The 19,966-nt window shown below is 45.7% G+C and overlaps 1 protein-coding gene and 1 pseudogene across 3 annotated transcripts in view; both read right to left on the reverse strand.

Moving 5' to 3' along the window:
* Positions 1-1,359: 1,359 nt before the first annotated feature.
* Positions 1,360-19,966, reverse strand: part of LOC122545726 (voltage-dependent calcium channel gamma-5 subunit) — a 40,272-nt gene continuing 21,665 nt past the window's right edge. For 2 of the 3 annotated variants that reach the window (XM_088000824.1, XM_088000828.1), the window contains 5 exons: positions 17,117-17,333; positions 15,065-15,151; positions 9,629-9,769; positions 8,674-8,819; positions 1,360-4,696 (listed from right to left, as the gene is read on the reverse strand). In XM_088000824.1, the coding sequence (XP_087856950.1) occupies positions 4,439-4,696; positions 8,674-8,819; positions 9,629-9,769; positions 15,065-15,151; positions 17,117-17,324 (840 nt within the window). In that variant the 5' untranslated portion in view covers positions 17,325-17,333 and the 3' untranslated portion in view covers positions 1,360-4,438. The remainder of the gene's footprint in view (positions 4,697-8,673; positions 8,820-9,628; positions 9,770-15,064; positions 15,152-17,116; positions 17,334-19,966) is intronic. The other variant, XM_088000825.1, reaches the window with a different exon arrangement.
* LOC148145339 (large ribosomal subunit protein eL37-like) lies at positions 14,431-14,703 on the reverse strand (annotated as a pseudogene).

Consider the following 19,966-nt stretch of genomic DNA (forward strand, 5'->3'; position numbering starts at 1 on the left):
TGGCAACATCTCAACAAATCAGGATTGACCTGCCAAACAAGCAGCAGCCTTTTCTTGAGAAATTTGTAAAAAGCTGTGTTTGGGATTTATCTTTAATGAGTCAGGTAGGTATTTGTGGTAATCAGTAACACTCACCGTTAGGACTAGCTTTTCATTCCAGGCTTTTATTGAATTCAAGTCTCTCCATCTGTGATGGAGATTTCAGTCCATGTACCTAGAGGCATTAGTCTAAGATTCTGGATTACTAGAGCATTACTTTATATAACATCACCTCTCCACAATGCACTTTCTGAATTGGTTGGTTACTTAATGTAATAGAGTGTTTTTTGTAAGTTTCAGAAACTATCGACATAATTGCAGGACTCAGTCCCCCCTCTCCCCTTAACAGACAGAAGCCCCCCTGCACATTGGCTTTAGTTCTGAGTTCAACCCTTACAAGGCGAGGATCAAGTTGAAACAACGTAAAAGATAAGACGAGCTTATAAAGATGGGAAATCAAAGGCAAAGAGAAGTCTCTTTATTCTGATCTCAAAATAAAAGTTTGGGGAATTTGTTGGTGTTCTTGGATTGTGTAGCCACAGGCCGTCCCAGTTATACCAAAACTTCTGTCTAAATGGTGGATGATCATCGTTGTGAAAATAATGTTTCCTTTGCAACACCTTACCACCACATTTACTTCTACTAAGTAGTAGTGTGCACATTTCAGAGTTAAAGTTACAATGAACCACTTCAGTTCCATAGAGGACAAAAATTTCTTGAACACTTCAGAAATGCAAACTGCAGTTTATATCTTGACAGCATCCGAGGAGCAGGAGAGTCGATGTGCCATCAAGAATCAGGCAGTTTCCTGATGAAGGGCTCATGCCTGAAACTTTGACTCTCCTGCTCCTCAGATGCTGCCTGACCGGCTGTGCTTTTCCAGCACCACACTTTCCAACTCTGACTCTCCAGCATTCGCAGTCCTCACTTTCTCCTTTCTGTAGTTTATAACTTTCCAAATGGTGCAGTAACATGTGCACAAAGTGTAAGTGTGCAAATGAGTGAACCCTCTGTACAGTACATTATCTCGTTCTGCCATGCTATTTTCAAAAGATAGCGTCTTAATTTAGCATCTTTTAAAAATACTCATTCTCAGGAAATGGGAACCACTTGCAATTCAATACCCAGTCCGAGACGCTCTTGAGAAGTTGATTCTGCAAAGTCTGAAATTAAATTCACAAATACAGATAGTTCTTCACGTTCCTGTGTTTTGTTTTCTTCCCCATTCCTATGGGAATTAACACATGGTTTGTTTAGAAAATACAGACTTCAGACCCTTATCTAGCCTGAATTACAGGGGAACAAATGGCCAGGAATGATGAACAAGATTTCACATTCACAGCCTTCACGTGGAGTTGATATTCTCTGGCATTTTTAAGCATTACACCTGGTTAGAAATCTATAACTAGGGGTCATTGTGCCAGGATAAAGGGTCACCCATTGAGGACTGAGAAGAGGAGGAATATGATGCAGTGATTCTCTGGAATTCTCTCACCCACAAACTGTGGAAGATCAACTGTTGAGTCTCTTCAGGACTGAGATCAATCGATTTTTGGAAACTAAGGAAATCGAAGGATTTGGGGTCCATGCAGGAAAGTGGAATTGAGTTACCTGATTAGCTCTGATCTTGCTCAAATGGTGGGGAGGGGCTTCTGCCCTGAGAGAACCTGCTTTAGTCTCTGGTGTCTCAATGGAGCTGTAGCTGAAAGGAACCCCAGGCACTGGCCCTCACAGAAAGGGAATAATACACTGAATTCATTACAAAAATGTCACAATACAACAGTGCACTGCATTGGCAAAAAACACCTTCTAAATTACTGCTGAATTGCACAATACAATTTTCAATTTGTGAATCTATTGCGGTTATCTATGGTACATGCCTAATCCTGAAAACGTATTCATTTGACTAATCTCACCACAGTAAAGTGACCTTAAATAGGATTTATTCTCCAACTGTACACCTATTCTTTAAAGGATAGAATTTGTATTTCACAAACTCATGGTCTTTCAAAGCATTTTGGTTACAACCACCTGGTGACACGAGGTTGGGGTTGTTCACAGCAACCAATTCCCCTTTTTTCTCTTGTAAACGAACATTGAAAAGGTTAACTGGCTCCTGGTGGGAGGGAAATGGATGAACTGTAATGGCACCACTAAACCACCACTGCTGACTGCAGTTCTCTTTTCTATCTTATTTTAAAATAAACATTACATAAGTTAGTCAGGCCTTCCTCCTTTCACTGCTGAGTTTAAGGGCTGGTCTAATTGGTCTGTTAGAGAATAAACCACTATTGAGTCTCAAAGTGAAGTGGCACTTACATTACACAAGATCTAGTTTATTGCTTCATAGCAATAGATACAGGTTACATGGACTAGTTACATTTAATTACAAAGACCATCAGAAACCAGAGTTGACACATCGTTTCTATGAGGACTTCTGCATTTTGTCCACCCAGACCACGCGACATCATTGGGTAGATTTAACACACCTTCAGCAGGATCTCTTCCAGAACCATTACCTTACACAGCACAATTCACAGCCAAAAGATCACTTCTGAAATGGACAAACTGTTGTAACACAAAGGTTGCAGCTTGCCACCTTCCTCTTGGAAGGTGGCACAAATTGTGCTGAGATCGATAAGCAGGTTTACAAATTAATGTGTCACTCGAATCTTCTTTAACAGCTCCTATATATTATTCCTCTGCGGGAACATTCCATGGTGACTGGGTTACCAGGTCTGGCATAATTTTTCTTAAGGCTGTTAAGAATGGTGGAGTGGACACATGATCATGGTAAATTAAAGAAGACCATTCAGCCCATCCTATCTTATCCAATGAGACACACAAGACTCACAGCAATAGTGCTCCCGCTCAACAATTTTCTTCAGACACTATTTATTGGGTTCTTGGTTGACATATTTTGTTCTCACTGTTTTCCCATGAACCCTTCCCAAGTATTGATCACATTGAACGTAGATTCTTCCTCGGTCTGAGATTTACCTTTCAGTTCTTTGATTTTATATCCCTTTGCTTTATGGTCATAGAGTGCTCTGCATTTACCTATATTTGGACAACTTAATATCCTTTAGGGAGATGTTCATTAAATGCTGTAAGATCACTTTTAGTTGCTGCCTTTCAAAATTATAAACATTCAGTTTCCACAGCCACCCATTCCCAAAACAAAACATCTCCCTGGTGTCCTGGGGACCAAATCTGCACTGTCTTGGTAACTTCAGCATTTCGCATCTTCTGATTTAGCAAGACAGTCTAGCATTCCCAGTGGCTGGCACAGGAGGGTAATCAGACACAAACTGACTCTGAGTCCAACAAGGGCACGATGGGAGAGGTGACCAAACACACAGTGAAAGAGGTAGATCGCAGTGGGATTGCCATGTCAGTCTCACTGTGCTCCAGCTCTGAACCAAGGACAGCTACCAACCCAGAGGACACTACTGGATGAAAGTGATGACATTCAAATTATCTTAATATCCAAGTAAAAAAATCTTGGTGCATTTAAAACTGAAAAGATTTACGCTGTTTTAATTCATCAATCAGAAACATGTTACGTGGGAGAAATGGGAGGGATTAATAGAGGGCCATGATGTCACTTCCTCTCAGGCCTGTGGACAACATGTTTTGTGTAAGCACCAGCACAATGGCATGCTCCATACCAACCTGTATGTTTCTAGGCAACAACTCACCTAGCAACAACCTCCATGTGCTAAAAGTCAATCCCGAACAACTATCCCAAGGCAACTAGGGTTGTCCTAGCAACAGGATTCCCACTCCCCTTTGCTCCCTCCACGACACCTCAGTGGCTTGTCAGTCAGCTGCTCAGGACCAGATCACAGGAACCACTAAAACAAAACACCGTTTACATTACAACGTGACATTCTAAACTGCAGCAGGCTGCTTTACAGAGAGAGAATCTGTCTGAAAATGTGGTGCACCGTGTGAATATTTTTCTTTATTCTTTGGAATGTGCATGTGGTGGGAAAGACCTGAATTCGTTGCACATTCCTAATTGCCCCGAATGAGGCTGTTTCAGGGGGTAGTTAAAGACAAGGCCATTGCTGGACTCCATGGCCTGGAGTCACGTGTAGGCCAGACTGGGTAAGGACGGGGGATTTTATTCTCTAAAGGACATTAGCGGACAGTCTCATGGTCACTGTCACTAAGATTAGCTTTACATTCCCTCCCCTCCCCCCTACTCCCCCAACCTTTTCCACCCCACATCCCTTCCAGTTAAGCTGATAGTTTGTGCTTTGCTAATACAGAAACCAGAGCCCCAGCTGATGATCTGTGTTAAGATTGTCCTCATCACAACCATGGCCAGGGGGCGTGGGGTCCAGGATACCATGGCTGCTTCAGAGGCTTCCTGCTGGGGGTGGTCCGTGACTCAGCAGGGGGAGGAGGACATCTGGTCGTAATCGGGGCACTTGAGCAGTGCTGGGTAGTTGGCATTCAGCTGCATGGAAGTGTCGCTGGAGATGTCGGAGGGACTGCGTCCGCGAGGCCAGGTGTCTGGGTGCAGGAACTGGCCAGAGTAGTCGGAGCAATTACTGAGCCTTGGCCTGTAGAAGCTGGAGTGGGGTCTGTAGATCTCTTCAGCGGCGTATCTCTTCATAAAGAGGTAGACCGACATGACTCCGGCACTCTGCAGCAACACAAAATACAATCCTTCTGTCACCATCACTCTTGGGCCATTGAAGGGCTGGGAAATTAAACACTTCCTCTTTTATTGTCAGCCCAGCCCCTCAATTTCCCCACTGCAGTACCCCACAGGGGCTGAGAAACCCCACTTGTAGATGACCAGTTCATCAACTGTGTGGAAACAGAACATTCAGCCCAGTAAGTCCACACCCAAGTGCTTCCCATCCAGACCCACCCTATCCCTGTAACCCTTGCATTTCCCACGGCTAATCCACCCAACCTTCACATCCCTGCTCAGCATGGGAAATTCAGCATGGCCACTCCATCTAACCTGCACACCTTTGGACTGTGGAAGGAAACCCACGCAGACACGGGGAGAATGCATAAACTTCATACAGTCACCTGAGGCGGGAATTGAACCCAGCTCCCTGGAGCTGTGAGGCAGCAGTGCTAACCACTGAGCCACTGTACCACCCTGATTCGTTGCAGCCCCCAGCTGATAGCAGCTTGTCCTTGAAACCCACGAATACACAAATGAGGAGACAATATTTAAATGATCTTAATATCCAAGTAAATATTCTTGTTGGAGTTAAAAATGGCAAAGTGTAATCTGTTTCAATTCATCAGTTGGAAACGTGTGACATCGGAGACACAAAAGGGTTTAATAGAGGGCCATGATCTCACTTCCTCTCAGGCATTTGGGCATTTAGCATGTCAACACCAGCACATTGTCACACTCCATACCAACTGTGTGTCTCTAGGAAACATCTCGCCTAGCAACAACCTCCATCTGGTAAAAGTCAATCCTGACAACTATCTCTAGGCAACCGAGTTTATCCTAGCAACAAGCTGTGGTGGCACATATTCCAGTCATTAGATTTTATGAGGCTAATATTCCATTCTCAAATTGCAGCATAGCTGGAAATATTGGAACAGGAGCAGACCTTTCAGCCCCTCAAATCTGTTCTATAATTCAGTTAGATCGAGGCTTATGTGCATCTTAACTTCATCGACACCACCTTGGCTTTTCAATTCTTGATCACTGTGAGTGAAAAAAAATCTATCAATTGCAGTTTCGCAAGTGTCAGTTGACACTACGTCCTCAACGACTCAGTGGGAGGACGGTTATTGTGGGGTTGCTGTTAAATTGAAGGATCACACCCATGTGAAAGTGTCACTTCCAGTGAGAATCACACCCCTCTGAATGGGAATGTCAGCCAGATGCTGCACTACAGACAGTTTCCTCTTGTGATGTGGAATACACTGCTGATGGGTGCTGGTGGTAAACTCAACAATAATCCTGAAAGGGGGAAAGTGAATGCATAACAGAAAATGAAACATGTCCAGGTGTATCAGTAAAGAGCAGGAGATTGAGACAATTTCATAACAGTTTGTGACGATGCTGCTCCTTTAACAAGATTATTCTGAACTTGGTTTTTTTTTCAGATGAGTTGTAAAGTCAGACGTTCTGACATATCTGGGAATATCTACTTGAGAACGCTTTTAAGTTTCTCTTTTAAAACATTTGTACAATGAAAGGGGAGTGGCCAGTTCTCCCAGTTCGGGGTTGGGGTTGGGGTTGGGGGTTGGGGGTTGGAGGTTGAGGTTGGGGTTGGGGTTGTGGTTGGGGTTGGGGTAGGGGTTGGGGTTGGGGGTTGGGGGTTGGGGGTTGGGGTTGGGGGTTGGGGTTGGGGGTTGGGGTTGGGGTTGGGGTTGGGGGTTGGGGTTGGGGTTGGGGTTGGGTTGGGGTTGGGTTTGGGGTTGGGGTTGGTTTGGGTTGATTTGGTTTGGTTTGGGTGTTTGGTTTGATTTGACCAAGTAAAGCTGCTGGACCCAAAGAAGCAGATCCAGGCTGATCCTCTCCCTCCCTCTCTCTCTCTGACATCTCTCCTGTAAGAACCTGTGTTGGATGTTTCCTTTTTTTTGCCAAGGGGGCATTTATGGCGATATTACAGGCATTTGGAACAGCATTATTAAGTTGCGATAAAATCGATTGGATTTTCAAATAGTTATATTATTCTAAATTCAGTTTTCTTTCGTTCATGTGTAAATTCTGTTTTGTTTGAAACTGAGTGGCTGGGCCAGTTGCATCATTCCTGGAATATCCATTTTACACCTGCTTAAAACAACGAGAAATGTAAGGGCCTGGGTTACCTCCTTGAACTGTTTTGAGGGGGTCTGGCCTGGTCCATAACAGGTTGGCTTAGACATAATGGGCTGAATGGCCTCCATGGTGTCATTGTATTCTCTGAAATGCAGTTGGGTCATTTTGGTCTTTTACAATCATCAGACCTTCATCCAGACACCTGGTGTGCATTCAACCGAGACGGGAGAGCGTTCACCTCCAGTTTATCCTCCAAACATTTACATTCGCAACTCAATCTAGAATCCCACCAATCAACTTTCAATTAGTAACTTGCTTATCATCAGGGAAAAAAACATTCTAACTTCTAGCAGTATTGTCTTTCAGTGTTATTGACCACGGAGCTGAGATTATTAAGTGATTAAATCTGCAGTGTTCAGCATATCCTATAAGTTGCAGTGAAGTTGCCTGATTCTGTGAGGTGTCACTGTGATTGTAGCTCATGTGAACAGCAAGTGGCAGGTGATGCTGCTATGATTCTGAAGCAGTCTCCACTCCCTCCCCATACCTCCCTAACCACTCCAAACCTCCTCCCCCAGCATCACCACTCAATATTCCCCAGACTGCATTGGACCATCAAAGGAGACGGGAACATCAGATGGAGAAGGAGGGAACATTGGTCTTAGCAGGAGAAGATGGAAATGTGGAACTGAGTTCCTTCCAATTGCAATCCCGAACCATTCAGCAACCAGGAGAGGGTGTGGCTGACGGAGAGCACTGAGGGAACTGGTGGGACGGGATGCAGACTATCTTGTGGCACACAGCAGGCGAGTCAGTATTACCGTGATGATGAACCAAATCTGCCAATCAATTCAACTGTTTGTCATGAAAGGTCATTTACCTGAAACATTCTCTCTCTCAACAGTCTGTCCTAATGGCTGTTCTGAACTTTTATTTCTCTATTTTTCTGATTTATTGCTGGTCTTTGTATTTCTTTATTTTTCTAATTTTTTCCCCAAGAGTTTGTACTTGAGTATCTATATCTAAGAAATGGCGCTGTAAGGGGTGGCTTATAAACCTTTCATTGTACTCATGTGGGTACACATGACTTTAAAGCTAATTCTAATTCTTTCATTTAATAATGTTGATTGAGTGATAAATATTGACCAATAGACGATAGAGAGGTCCCCTGTCCTACTTTGAAACAGTGTCATGATGCCTTGATGTCTACTTGAAAGAACTGGCTTGATTTAATGTTTTATCCAAAAGATGGCACCTCCAACAGAGTAGCTCACCCTCAGTGCTGCAATGAGGCATCAGCTCCAATCTTTGCCTTTAAGATGATCAGAGGATTAGACAGTAAAAGTCTTTTTCCCAGGATGATGACGTCAGCTTGTACGAGGGGCATAGCTACAAATTGTTGGGTGATAGATGTCAGAGGCAGGTTCTTTACTCAGAGAGTAGTAAGGGCATTGAATGCCCTGCCTACCAATGTAGTTAACTCAGCCACATTAGGGAGATTTAAACAATCCTTGGATAAGCACATGGATGATGATGGGGGGAGTGGTGGGCTTAGATTAGTTCACAGGTCGGTGCAACATCGAGGGCTGGAGGGCCTGTTCGGTGCTGTATTGTTCTATGTTTTAAGTAGCTGGGGTAGGTTTCGAACACAGCACTTTTGAATTCAGAGGGCATGGATAACTGAACCACACAAACAGTCCAAGCACCTGTCACGGGCTGTTGAACTTGGAGATAATTTTCATGGTTTCAATGGTAGTTCTGGTTTAATCAGTCTTGTCTGATTTTGGGTCTACCCGATTTCCTTGGAACCCCAAATGATCTTGGATTAAAAGGGGCTGGGCTGAGCCAGACACGGAACCAATTCGACTGGTAATTACCTCGGTCAGCAAGAAGGAGATTGCAGAAAAGGCAAAAGACCACCCGTAATTGTAGTGGAAATAGCTCTCGGAGTCTGGGGTCCTGTTTAACATCTCATCGTTGATGCTGGATATGTAAAGGACAAGCCCAACAACCAGAGACAAACCTGCAATTGTGAAGAAATGATTTGTCAGAAAACACTACTTTTGCATAAAACATTTAGAACAAAGATTTGTGTTATTGATCATTTCAGTATCTGGTGGTTGACTTTGGAACATGAAAATATACAAATGAGGCAACAAATAATGTTGGTGCTTGGGTAGAGGGGCAATGAGCCAGAGAATCCCTACAGTTTAGAAGCAGGCCATTCAGCCCATCTGAAGAACATCACCCACATCCACCCCATCTCTGTACCTTTGCATTTCCCATGGCTAACCCATCTAACCTACACATTCCAGAACACTATAAGACAATTTAGCATGGCCAATCCACCCTAACCTGCACATCTTTGGACTGTGGGAGAAAATCCATGCAGATACGGGGAGAATGTGAAAGCTCCACACAGACAGTTGTCTGAGGGTAGAATCAAACTCAGAACCCTGGCACTGTGAGGCAGCAGCACTAACCACTGAGCCACTGTGCCAATGTGATCGGTACTGGGCATCAAAGAGAGGGAAGCAAGATGGTATTTCTCAGGTGTTGGGGTGAGTCAGGCAGACTGCAGAAACATCTCGTGTTGCTGTGACACAAATTGCAGGCAGTTCAGGTGTTGTTGGCTGCCAGCTGTGGCAGTATCAGGAGGGTGTTAGCAGATGCCCACGTGCCAGTCTCCTCCTGGGTCACCTTCCCATCTTCCTCACCAGAAAAATGCCTCCAAACTCACAGGGTGACTGAACAAAGTCAGACAACAGAAAGCTCATTAAAAGCGAGAGGGAACGTGATCAATTCGGCGTTTGTTTCTTTGCTGACCGTTACCTGAAAGAATGAAGAAGATTCCTGACACAAAGGCTAAGATTGTCTGGTGAGGTCTAATATGGCCAATGTTGTTCAACACAAAACCGATGAACATGAAAAACAGGCTGACCAATGGGAAGGGAGTCGATGAACGGATCATTTCTGAGGAAAGAAAAATAAAGAGCTTGAGGCATCAGTCACCAATAGAAGGAAACAAAGACTTAAATTTCTGAAAAAAAAATTCACAGTTTCAGGGCATCCCAAAACATTTTATATGAGGATAAAGTAACTCAGAAAATGCAGTCACTGCTGTAAAGGAACAACAGAAGTCCACTCTGTGCTTCAAGCCTGTCCCACTATTCAATAACATCAGAGCCGATTTTCACCTCAACTCTTCATTCCTGCATAGCTCCCAATAATCTCCCATTCCCCTTGGGAAGCAGGAATCTACACTAGTTCTACCAGACAAATATTGAAAAGTTCTGCAGCCAGTACCTTTTCAATAAGGGAATTCCAAATACTCACAACACTTCAACAGAAACCAGTGTGTCCTTATCTCTGTTAAACGAGTGCCTACATTTAATCTATGAACCCGAGTTCTAGGTTCTGCTACAAAAGGAAACACCTATTTGACATCCACCCTTCTGAGTGCCCTCAGGGCCTTTTATGTTTCAATTAAATCACCTCTCACTCTCCGAAACTCCGGAGGATACAGGCCCAGCCTGTCCAGTCCTTCCTAATAAAGCACTGCTCATTGCAGGTATTAGTCTGGTAAACCTTCTCTGAACTGCATCCAATGCTTTAACATCCTTTGGTAAGTATGGTAATTAGTGCTTCACATATCATCCCAGACATGGTCTCACTAATATCCTGTATAACTGAAGCATAACCTCCCTACTCTTGCATCCAGTTCTCCTCCTCAGTAAACATAACATCCTAGGAGCTTTTCTGATTACTTGTTGTACCTGCACACAACCTTTTGTGATTCATGCAGTAAGACACAAAGACCTCTCTGCATCTCAGAACTCTCCACCCTCTTTCGAATTCCACAAATGCTTCTTTTTCTTCCAGAATGAATAATTTCACAGTTTTCCATTTGCCAGAGCTCTGCCCACTCACTTGACCTATCTATGTCCCTTTGCAGGCTCTTTCTGTCCTCTTCATAACTCACTTTTCTACTTACCTTTGTGTCATCAGTAAATCTAGGTGATCAGGTGGTATGCAGCATTAGGGATTCAGCCAGGTCTCGGCTCCACCCATAACAACTGGATCCTCAGCTTCCTGACCCACAGACTGCAATCAACTGCGCGTCCTTCATCATAGTCCTCAACACTGGAGCCCCGCAAGGATGCTCCCTGTACACCCACAATTGTGTAGCCAAATTCCAAATAAATTATATCAACAAGTTTGCTGACAACACCACTGTGGTAGGACAGATATCAAACCATGATGAGTCAGAATACAGAAAGGAGATAGAGGGCTTGGTGGCGTGGTGCAATGATAACAATCTCTCTCTCAATGTCGGCAAAACAAAGGAACTGATCATTGACTTCAGAAAGAAAGAAGGAGAGAACATGACCCATTTATTATCAATGGAGTGGAAGTTGAGAGGGTTGACGGCATCAAATTCCTCGGAGTGACAATAACTGACAATCTGTCCTGGACCTCCCACGTAGGTGTAATGGTCAAGAAGACACAACAACACCTCTTCTTCCTCAGGTGGCTTAGGAAATTCAGCATGTCCGTACGGCCCCTCACCACCTTTTACAGATGCACCAAAGAAAGCATACTAGCCGGGTACATAACAGTTTGGTACGGCAACTGCTCTGCCCAGGACTGGAAGTGACTACAGAAGATTGTCTGGGCAGCCCTGACCTCCCATCCATGGACTCCATTTACTCTATTAAAGGATGTCAATGCTTTGGAGAGGATGAAGAGAAGGTTTACGAGAATGTTGCCTGGTATGGAAGGTGCTAGGTACAGTAGGTTAGGACTGTTTTCATTAGAAAAAAAGGAGATTGAGGGGGACCTGATTGAGGTTTACAAAATCATGAAGGGTATGGACAGGGTAGATAGAGATAAGCTTTTTCCCAGGGTGAAGAAGTCATGCTTTCAAGGTGAGAGGTGAAACGTTTAAGGGGGATACACGTGGCAAGTACTTTACGCAGGGTGGTAAGTGCCTGGAATGTGTTGCCAGCAGAGGTGGTAGAGGCAGGCATGGTAGATTCATTTGAGATACGTCTGAACAGATCCAGGAGCAGGTGGGGAGCAGAGGGATACAGATGCTTAGGAATTGGGCATCGGGTTTAGGCAGTGGATTTGGATCGGCTCAGGTTTAGAGGGCCAAAGGGCCTGTTCCTGGGCTCTAAATTTTCTTTGTTCTTTGTTCTAACATCATCCCACCTTGGTAATGTTCTTCTACAAACTCTTCCATCAGGCAGAAGGAACAGAAGCTTGAAACCACGCACCAGGAGGTTCAGGGACAACTTCTTCCCTGCTGTTATTAGATTGTTGAATGGACTAGGTAAAAGTGAGGACTGCAGATGCTGGAGATTAGGGCAAAAGCCCTTCAACTTCAAATAATGCTGACCTTGTTAATGTTGATCTTGTTTTGTGTAGTTGTAACTTGTATACCTTCGAGAAAGTGAGGACTGCAGATGCTGGAGATCAGAGCTGAAAAATGTGTTGCTGGAAAAGCGCAGCAGGTCAGGCAGCATCAAAGGAGCAGGAGAATCGACGTTTCGGGCATAAGCCCTTCTTCAGGAATGAGGAAGGTGTGCCAAGCAGGCTAAGATAAAAGGTAGGGAGGAGGGACTTGGGGGAGGGGCATTGGGAATGCAATAGGTGGAAGGAGGTTAAGGTGAGGGTGATAGACCAGAGAGGGGATGGGGCAGAGAGGTCAGGAAGAAGACTGCAGGTCAAGAAGGCGGTGCTGAGTCTGAGGGTTGGGACTGAGAAAAGGTGGGGGGAGGGGAAATGAGGAAGCTGGAGAAATCTGCATTCATCCCTTGTGGGTGGAGGGTTCCTAGGCGGAAGATGAGGCACTCATCCTTGGTGGTGGGGTCTGTTTGGAGGTGGCGGAAATGATGAAGGATGATACGATGTATCTGGAGGTTGGTGGGGTGGTAGGTGAGGACCAGTGGGGTTCGGTCCTGGTGGTGATTGGTGGGGCGGGGTTCAAGGGCAGAGGAGCGGGAAGTGGAGGAGATGCGGTGGAGAGCATCGTCAACCACGTCTGGGGGGAAATTGCGGTCTTTGAAGAAGAAGGCCATCTGGGTTGTTTGGTATTGGAATTGGTCCTCCTGGGAGCAGAGGTGGCGGAGGCGAAGGAATTGGGAGTGTGGGATGGCGTTTTTACAGGGGGCAGGGTGGGAGGAGGTGTAATCAAGGTAAATGTCCGTGTTGAGTCGGTCGTCCGAGATAGAAATGGAAAGGTCTAGGAAGGGGAGGGAGGAGTCTGCGACGGTCCAGGTCTCGATCTCTTCATAGCCCTTCTTCAACCAGGATTCTCGCTCACCCTCTGACGACCCCTTCTCCTGCCTCCAACACACCCCGTCCACCTGGACATCCCATGCTGGCCTCTTACCCGCCCTCGATCTCTTCATAGCCAACTGCCGCCGCGACATTAACCGCCTCAACCTGTCCACCCCTCTCACCCACTCCAACCTCTCACCCTCGCAATGTGCAGCCTTCCACTCCCTCCGCTCCAACCCCAACCTCACTATCAAACCGGCAGACAAGGGAGGCGCGGTGGTAGTTTGGCACACCGACCTTTACATTGCTGAGGCTAAACGCCAGCTCGCGGACACCTCCTCCTACTGCCCCCTTGACCATGACCCCACCTCCCACCATCAAACCATCATCTCCCAGACCATCCATAACCTCATCACCTCAGGGGATCTCCCATCCACTGCCTCCAACCTCATAGTCCCACAACCCCGCACCACCCGTTTCTACCTCCTGCCCAAAATCCACAAACCTGACTGCCCCGGCCGACCCATTGTCTCAGCCTGCTCCTGCCCCACCGAACTCATCTCTGCATACCTCAACATGGTCCTGCTCCCCTTAGTCCAAGAACTCCCCACCTACATTCGGGACACCTCCCACGCCCTCCAACTCCTCCATGATTTTCGCTTCCCCGGTCCCCAACACCTTATCTTCACCATGGACATCCAGTCCCTATACACCTCCATCCCACATCACGAAGGACTCAAAGCCCTCTGCTTCTTCCTTTCCCGCCGACCCAACCAGTACCCTTCCACTGACACCCTCCTTCGACTGACTGAACTGGTCCTCACCCTGAACAACTTCTCTTTCCAATCCTCCCACTTCCTCCAAACCAAAGGAGTAGCCATGGGCACCCGCATGGGCCCCAGCTATGCCTGCCTCTTCGTCGGATATGTGGAACAGTCCATCTTCCGCAACAAACTGGCACCACCCCCCACCTTTTCCTCCGCTACATCAATGACTGTATCGGCGCTACCTCGTGCTCCCACGAGGAGGTTGAACAGTTCATCCACTTTACTAACACCTTCAAATTTACCTTGCAACATTTAAAAGGCATCTGGGTGGGTATATGAATAGAAAGGGTTTGGAGGGATATGGGCTGGGTGCTGGCAGGTGGGACTACATTGGGTTGGGATATCTGGTAGGTATGGATGAGTTGGACCGAAGAGTCTGTTTCCATGCTCCACATCTTTATGACTCTATGTGAGGGTGAGTGTTATTCATTACATTGACATTGCAGGGGATTGTGTGAATAAACATGGTCTTATATTCAGATCTTGCGTTTAATTTCCAAATCTGACCTTTAATCGTTGTGTCTAAACACTGATAGTCGACGCAGTGCTGGATAAAGCTTTTGCAGCGTTTCTGGGCTGGGGGTACTCTCCTTGCAGAATCCACTCCTGAATCTGCAATACAGCCCCTTTGGGTGCCTCATGCAGCCTGTCACATTGTGTGTCTCCTCCTTGCCTGCACACTCCAGTTACATTTCCTGTTCCTTTCGAGCAGGGGAGGTTTCTGCAGGTGAAATGCCTGAGCCCAACATCGGTCCCATTCCACCTCTTACCAAATGACAATGATCCCTTTGTCATTTTCACTGCCAATTTAAGCTTACCCCAAAAATCCTTTATTACTGAACATCTCAGACTCTCAACTGTTTAAAATATTCCACTGAGGAAGATACATCTTATTGTGGAAAAGCCGTGAGATGGGGAGAAAGGGAAAAAGTTATCCAACATCTTTTCCTGTCCCTGACAGAAGCTGGGTGACCATGTGAGATAGAGAGGTGCATGTGATGGAGAGGAGGTGGGTGTAAGTTTGTGAGGGGTATGAACACCAGCACATATTGTGCCAAATGCTCTGCCTCTGAAGTGCAGACTCAAAGCGACGATGTGTAACGTCCTTATTAATTTAAACATCAAACGATTGATCGGATGGAGAATGGATACTGACTTAAAACACTGATGGTGGATTCTGAGGTCAGCTGCACATTCATTGGCATCACGTACTCAATGGTGAAGCAGTGCCCATGCTCTGTTCCTGTGGATACAAACAAGAGCTGGTTAAAGATCATCAATCATCAGGAAATCGCACCACAGTGGGATGGAGAGGGGTGGGAGAAAATGAAACTGTCAGGAAACCGTAAAAATGGCAGCTCCTGAAAGACTGCAATCCTCCCCAGAATGATTATGTCCATATGACAAAGTATGATTACCAGCATAGCAGGTTAATGTCTCCATAAAGTAGGGCTGATTATGCACAAAGGGACATTACTCCTGGAAAATAAGTATTATATTCAAACAGTGGGATACTCTGCAAAACATTTATGAGTGTGTTACTGCTGTGGAAGCAATTATTAAATGGAGCAGAGAGTTTGGCTTCAGAATGACAGTGACAATTTATATTTATAAATTCATAAAGAAATGTGATATTTCTGTAAGGAGATGACATATACTAGGAGTGTTTTATATCTCTATAAGGCATTGCATTTGATTTATATGCGAGTATATGATATATATCTGTAAAACTTTACATATTATACATATTAAGTGATTTATACATCTGTAAAGAAATGCATATGATGTGCATTATATATTTCTGTGGCGCTGTTGTTATAAGATACAGGAGTTTTAAAATTCTGAAATACAAAATATGGGAACTTCAGCACTTAATACAACCGCTTTTTTTTTGTCAGTCCCTCCACACACACCCCAACCTTAAAACAAAGTTAAAAATCACACAACACCAGATTATAGTCCAACAGGTTTATTTTGAAGTATAAGTTTTCAGAACGCTGCACCTTTGTCAGGTCGCTCCGAAAGCTAGTGTGCTTCCAATTAAACCTGTTGGAATATAACCTGGTGTTGTGTGATTTTTAACTTTGTCCACCCTAGTCCAACACCGGTGTCTCCACATCATGGCAACCTTAAAACAGACCAAGCCTGCAGTTGGCAAATGTATGATATAGATCCTACATAGGAAGCCAAGATATATCACAATTTTTAAAAAAAATAATTAATTTATAAAGCTCTAAAGACATCATCTTCTTGGTAAAGTATAAACTTTAAGAGGTCATTTGTAATTTTTGGTTTGAAAATGGACAGCATTCAAAACAATGGTTGTATTTAAAGCACAGCCTCTTGTAGTGGATATATAAATGTGAAACACTGCAGATGATGAAAATCTCAAATAACACTGGAAATACTCATTGGGCCCAGTATTATGTGTGGAGAGAGAAACAGAGCTCAGGTTTCAGGTCCTGACACCTTTTACTGAAAGTCATTATCAAACCAAAGGTTAACTCTGTTTCTCTCCATCGACACACTGTCTGATTTGCTGAGTGTTCACCGTGTATTCTTGGAATGGACCTTTTTTTTTTACACATTAAGTATTACATCTTGGAACAAAATTTATTGGTGCTCAGGGTTGGTTTACTCTAATGGACCCAAGGTCTAATTCCCATCATTCCTCTGGCCTCTTGTTCCAAGGCTGCAGCTTTGAGTTTCAACAGGAATTTCTCCAAATTCTTGTCAAACAAAACAGAAAGCAGCCAGAAAGAGAAAGAAAGCGAGGGGTAAAAAAGAGCAAAGTAGATCAAAGCTATAGAATAGAACACATGATCGGCCATTTTCTTTTATCGAAGAGCAATTGTGAGCGATTTTTTATTCATTCATGGGATGTGGGTATCACTGAGTAGGCCAGCATTTATTGCCCATTTATCATTGCCCAGAGGGCAGTTAAAAGTCAACCATGTTGCTGTGGGTCTGGAGTCACATGTAGGCTAGACCAGGTAAGGATGGCAGTTTTCTTCTCTAAAGGGCATTTGTGAACCAGATGGGTTTTTTTCTGACAATGGTTTTGTGGTCATCATTGGACCCTTAAATCCAGATTTTTTCAACTGAATTAATATTCTACCATCTGCCATGGCGGGATTTGAACCCAGGTCCCCAGAAGATTAGCTGAGTTTCTGAGCAGTAAAGTTGATGACGAGTAACATGGTCATACCTGCCAGAAAACAAACTCTCCAGAGGCCAGCGTGCAGCGATACCTTGACTTCCGCCGACATGTTTTGGGGGGAGATGGTCCCTTCTTCCAGATATAACCAGTAGTCAGTGCTGACAGCTACCCCCAGCAGACCCAGACCGCACACAGCGAACACACTGCTCAGGAGCGTCAGGGCCTTTCGCCCACACGAAGTCATTCCACACAACATCAGGATCTCCTGTAGGAATTGGCAGGCAGGAGAATGGACCAATTAGCAAGCAAACCCTCCTGTTTCATGGACACCTCCCCCACCCAGGGAAAAGTCACCAACTCTACAGCAATCTATTCCTGCAGCCTCCTAAATACTCCACTCAGTCTTTTCATCATTCTGAAGCAGTTTTATCATCAATAAATTGAAAAAGGTCCTTCAAAATGCAAACAATACACAATTCTTTCGAGCTGCCCTCTGGTTTTACAGCTGGAGAAGAAAGAGATGGCAAGATATTTAGATGCGATTAGTTGCTATGTGGAACCTAAACGTTAGGTGGGGAACTGCTCTGAATGGAAAAGCGCAGCAGGTCAAGGCAGCATCAAAGGAGCAGGAGAATCGCTGTTTCGGGCATAAGCCCTTCTTCAGGAATGAGGAGGGTGTGCCAAGCAGGCTAGGATAAAAGGTAGGGAGGAGGGACTTGGGGGAGGGGCAGTGGCATTGCGATAGGTGGAAGGAGGTTAAAGTGAGGGTGATAGGCTGGAGAGGGGGTGGGGGCAGAGAGGTCGGGAAGAAGATTGCAGGTCAAGAAGGTGGTGCTGAGTCTGAGGGTTGGGACTGAGAAAAGGTGGGGGGAGGGGAACCCTTGAAGAAGGGCTTATGCCCGAAACATCGATTCTCCTGCTCCTTTGATGCTGCCTGACCTGCTGCGCTTTTCCAGCAACACATTTTTCACCTCTGATCTCCAGCATCTGCAGTCCTCACTTTCTCCTAATTGCTCTGAATGGCCTATTTCTGCTGTTAATATTTCAGTGGAACAATCAGGAGATTTATCCTCATTTCCTGATGGATGATCCCTGAAGGGTGTGTGACCCAAATCCTGGGTGGTTTCATGGGGCTACAACCTGATATCCTTTACAGTGGGGAGACACTATTATGGAGGTTTTCGATAGAGGAGAGGTTGTAAGAGATAGAGGTGAAGTTAGTGCAAGATTAAAGAGATAGAAGGTAAAATGAGAGTTAATGGTTCTGTTGGTCAGTGTGTTGTTGGTAAAGCTCTTCTTAAGCTCTTTTCTTACTGTCATGTACTCAGCCATCATTATCAGCTCTGCCACAGAGCCACCTCCAGCTTGGGAACACATGGCCTCTTCTCCAGCTGCTGAGAGCAAAGCTAATCTTCTTCAAGAAGACACCTCTCCAGCTGTGATCCGAGACCAACCATCTTCTGGAAGCAGAGGGTACACTTCAGAAGGTCAGTGTCCCACATGCCAGGTTCAACCAGCCACAAAACTGCATCTGCTGTGTGAGAATGGTCAGCTCAAAGTTCGGGATGCTAGTTTGCTGGAGGACATGTGTCTGCAAGAGTATGAGAGTGTTTGTGAGTGTGTGCGCGTGTGTGTTGAGTGTGTGTGTGTCTGTGTGGGTGTGCGTGTGTGGATGAGTGCGTGTGTGTGGGTCTGTGTCAGTGTGCGTATGCGCGTGTGAGGGTGTGTGTGTGTGCGTGTGTGTGTGGGTCTGTGTGGGTGTGCCTATGTGTATGTGTATGAGGGTGTGTGTGTATGTGTGTGTGGGTCTGTGTGGGTGTGCGTGTGAGTGTGTGTGGTCTGTGTGGGTGTGTGTGGGTGTGTGTGTATGTGTATGGGTGTGGGTGTGCATGTGTGTGTGGGTCTGTGTGTGAGTGAGTGTGTGTGTAGGTCTGTGCATGTGTGTGGTGGCCTGTGTGAGTGTGTATGTGTGTGTGAGTGTGGGTCTGTTTGGGTGTGTGTGTGTGCGTGTGGGTCTGTGTGGGTGTGTGTGTGAGTGTGAGTGTGTGGATCTATGCGTGTGTGTGTGGGTCTATTTGGGTGTGTGTGGGTCTGTGTGGGCGTGCGTGTGTGTGTGTGGGTCTGTGTGTGAGTGTGTGTGTGGGTCTGTGCGTATGTGTGTGGGTCTATTTGGGTGTGTGTGTGGGTCTGTGTGGGTCTGTGGGTCTATTTGGGTGTGAGTGGGTCTGTGTGGGTGTGCATGTGTGTGTGTGTGTGTCTGTGTGGGTGGGTGTGTGTGGGTCTGTGCGTGTGTGTGTGGGTCTATTTGGGTGTGTGTGTGGGTCTGTGTGTGTGTGAGTGTGCATATGTGTGTGTGTGTGCGCGTATGCGTGCGTGTGTGTGTGTGGGTCTGTGTGGGTGTGCATGTGTGTGTGAGTGTGTGTGTTCACATGGGTCTGTGTGGGTGTGTGTGTGTGGATCTGTGCGTGTGTGTGTGGGTCTATTTGGGTGTTTGTGGGTCTGTGCGAGTGTGTGTGGGTCTATTTGGGTGTGTGTGGGTCTGTGTGGGTGTGCGTGTGTGTGGGTCTGTGTGGGTGTGTGTGTGAGTGTGTGTGCACGTATGCGTGCGTGTGTGTCCGTCAGTTGGGTGAAGTGGAGGATCTCTTATATGCAGCTGTGATGGTTCCTGTCTCTCAGGAGCTGGAAATACACTCCCAGCCCTTGCTGCTGCCAAGGAGTGCTGGAGGAGAACTGCCTTGAACTCAGCAAACCATGTGTCTGACCATCGAAAGAAAACTCATCTGAGCAGCTTCACAAAGGAGGATCCCATGCACAATGGCCTCACTCACTGGAACATCGACTGGCTCCTGGCGTGGCAGGGGGCAACTATTGGCTGGCAGATGATCTTTGCTTTAATTC

The sequence above is a fragment of the Chiloscyllium plagiosum genome, unplaced genomic scaffold (genome assembly GCF_037043375.1).
Source record: "Chiloscyllium plagiosum isolate Xiang-an unplaced genomic scaffold, Cpla_swu_hap1 HiC_scaffold_25, whole genome shotgun sequence".
Classification (NCBI taxonomy): domain Eukaryota; kingdom Metazoa; phylum Chordata; class Chondrichthyes; order Orectolobiformes; family Hemiscylliidae; genus Chiloscyllium; species Chiloscyllium plagiosum.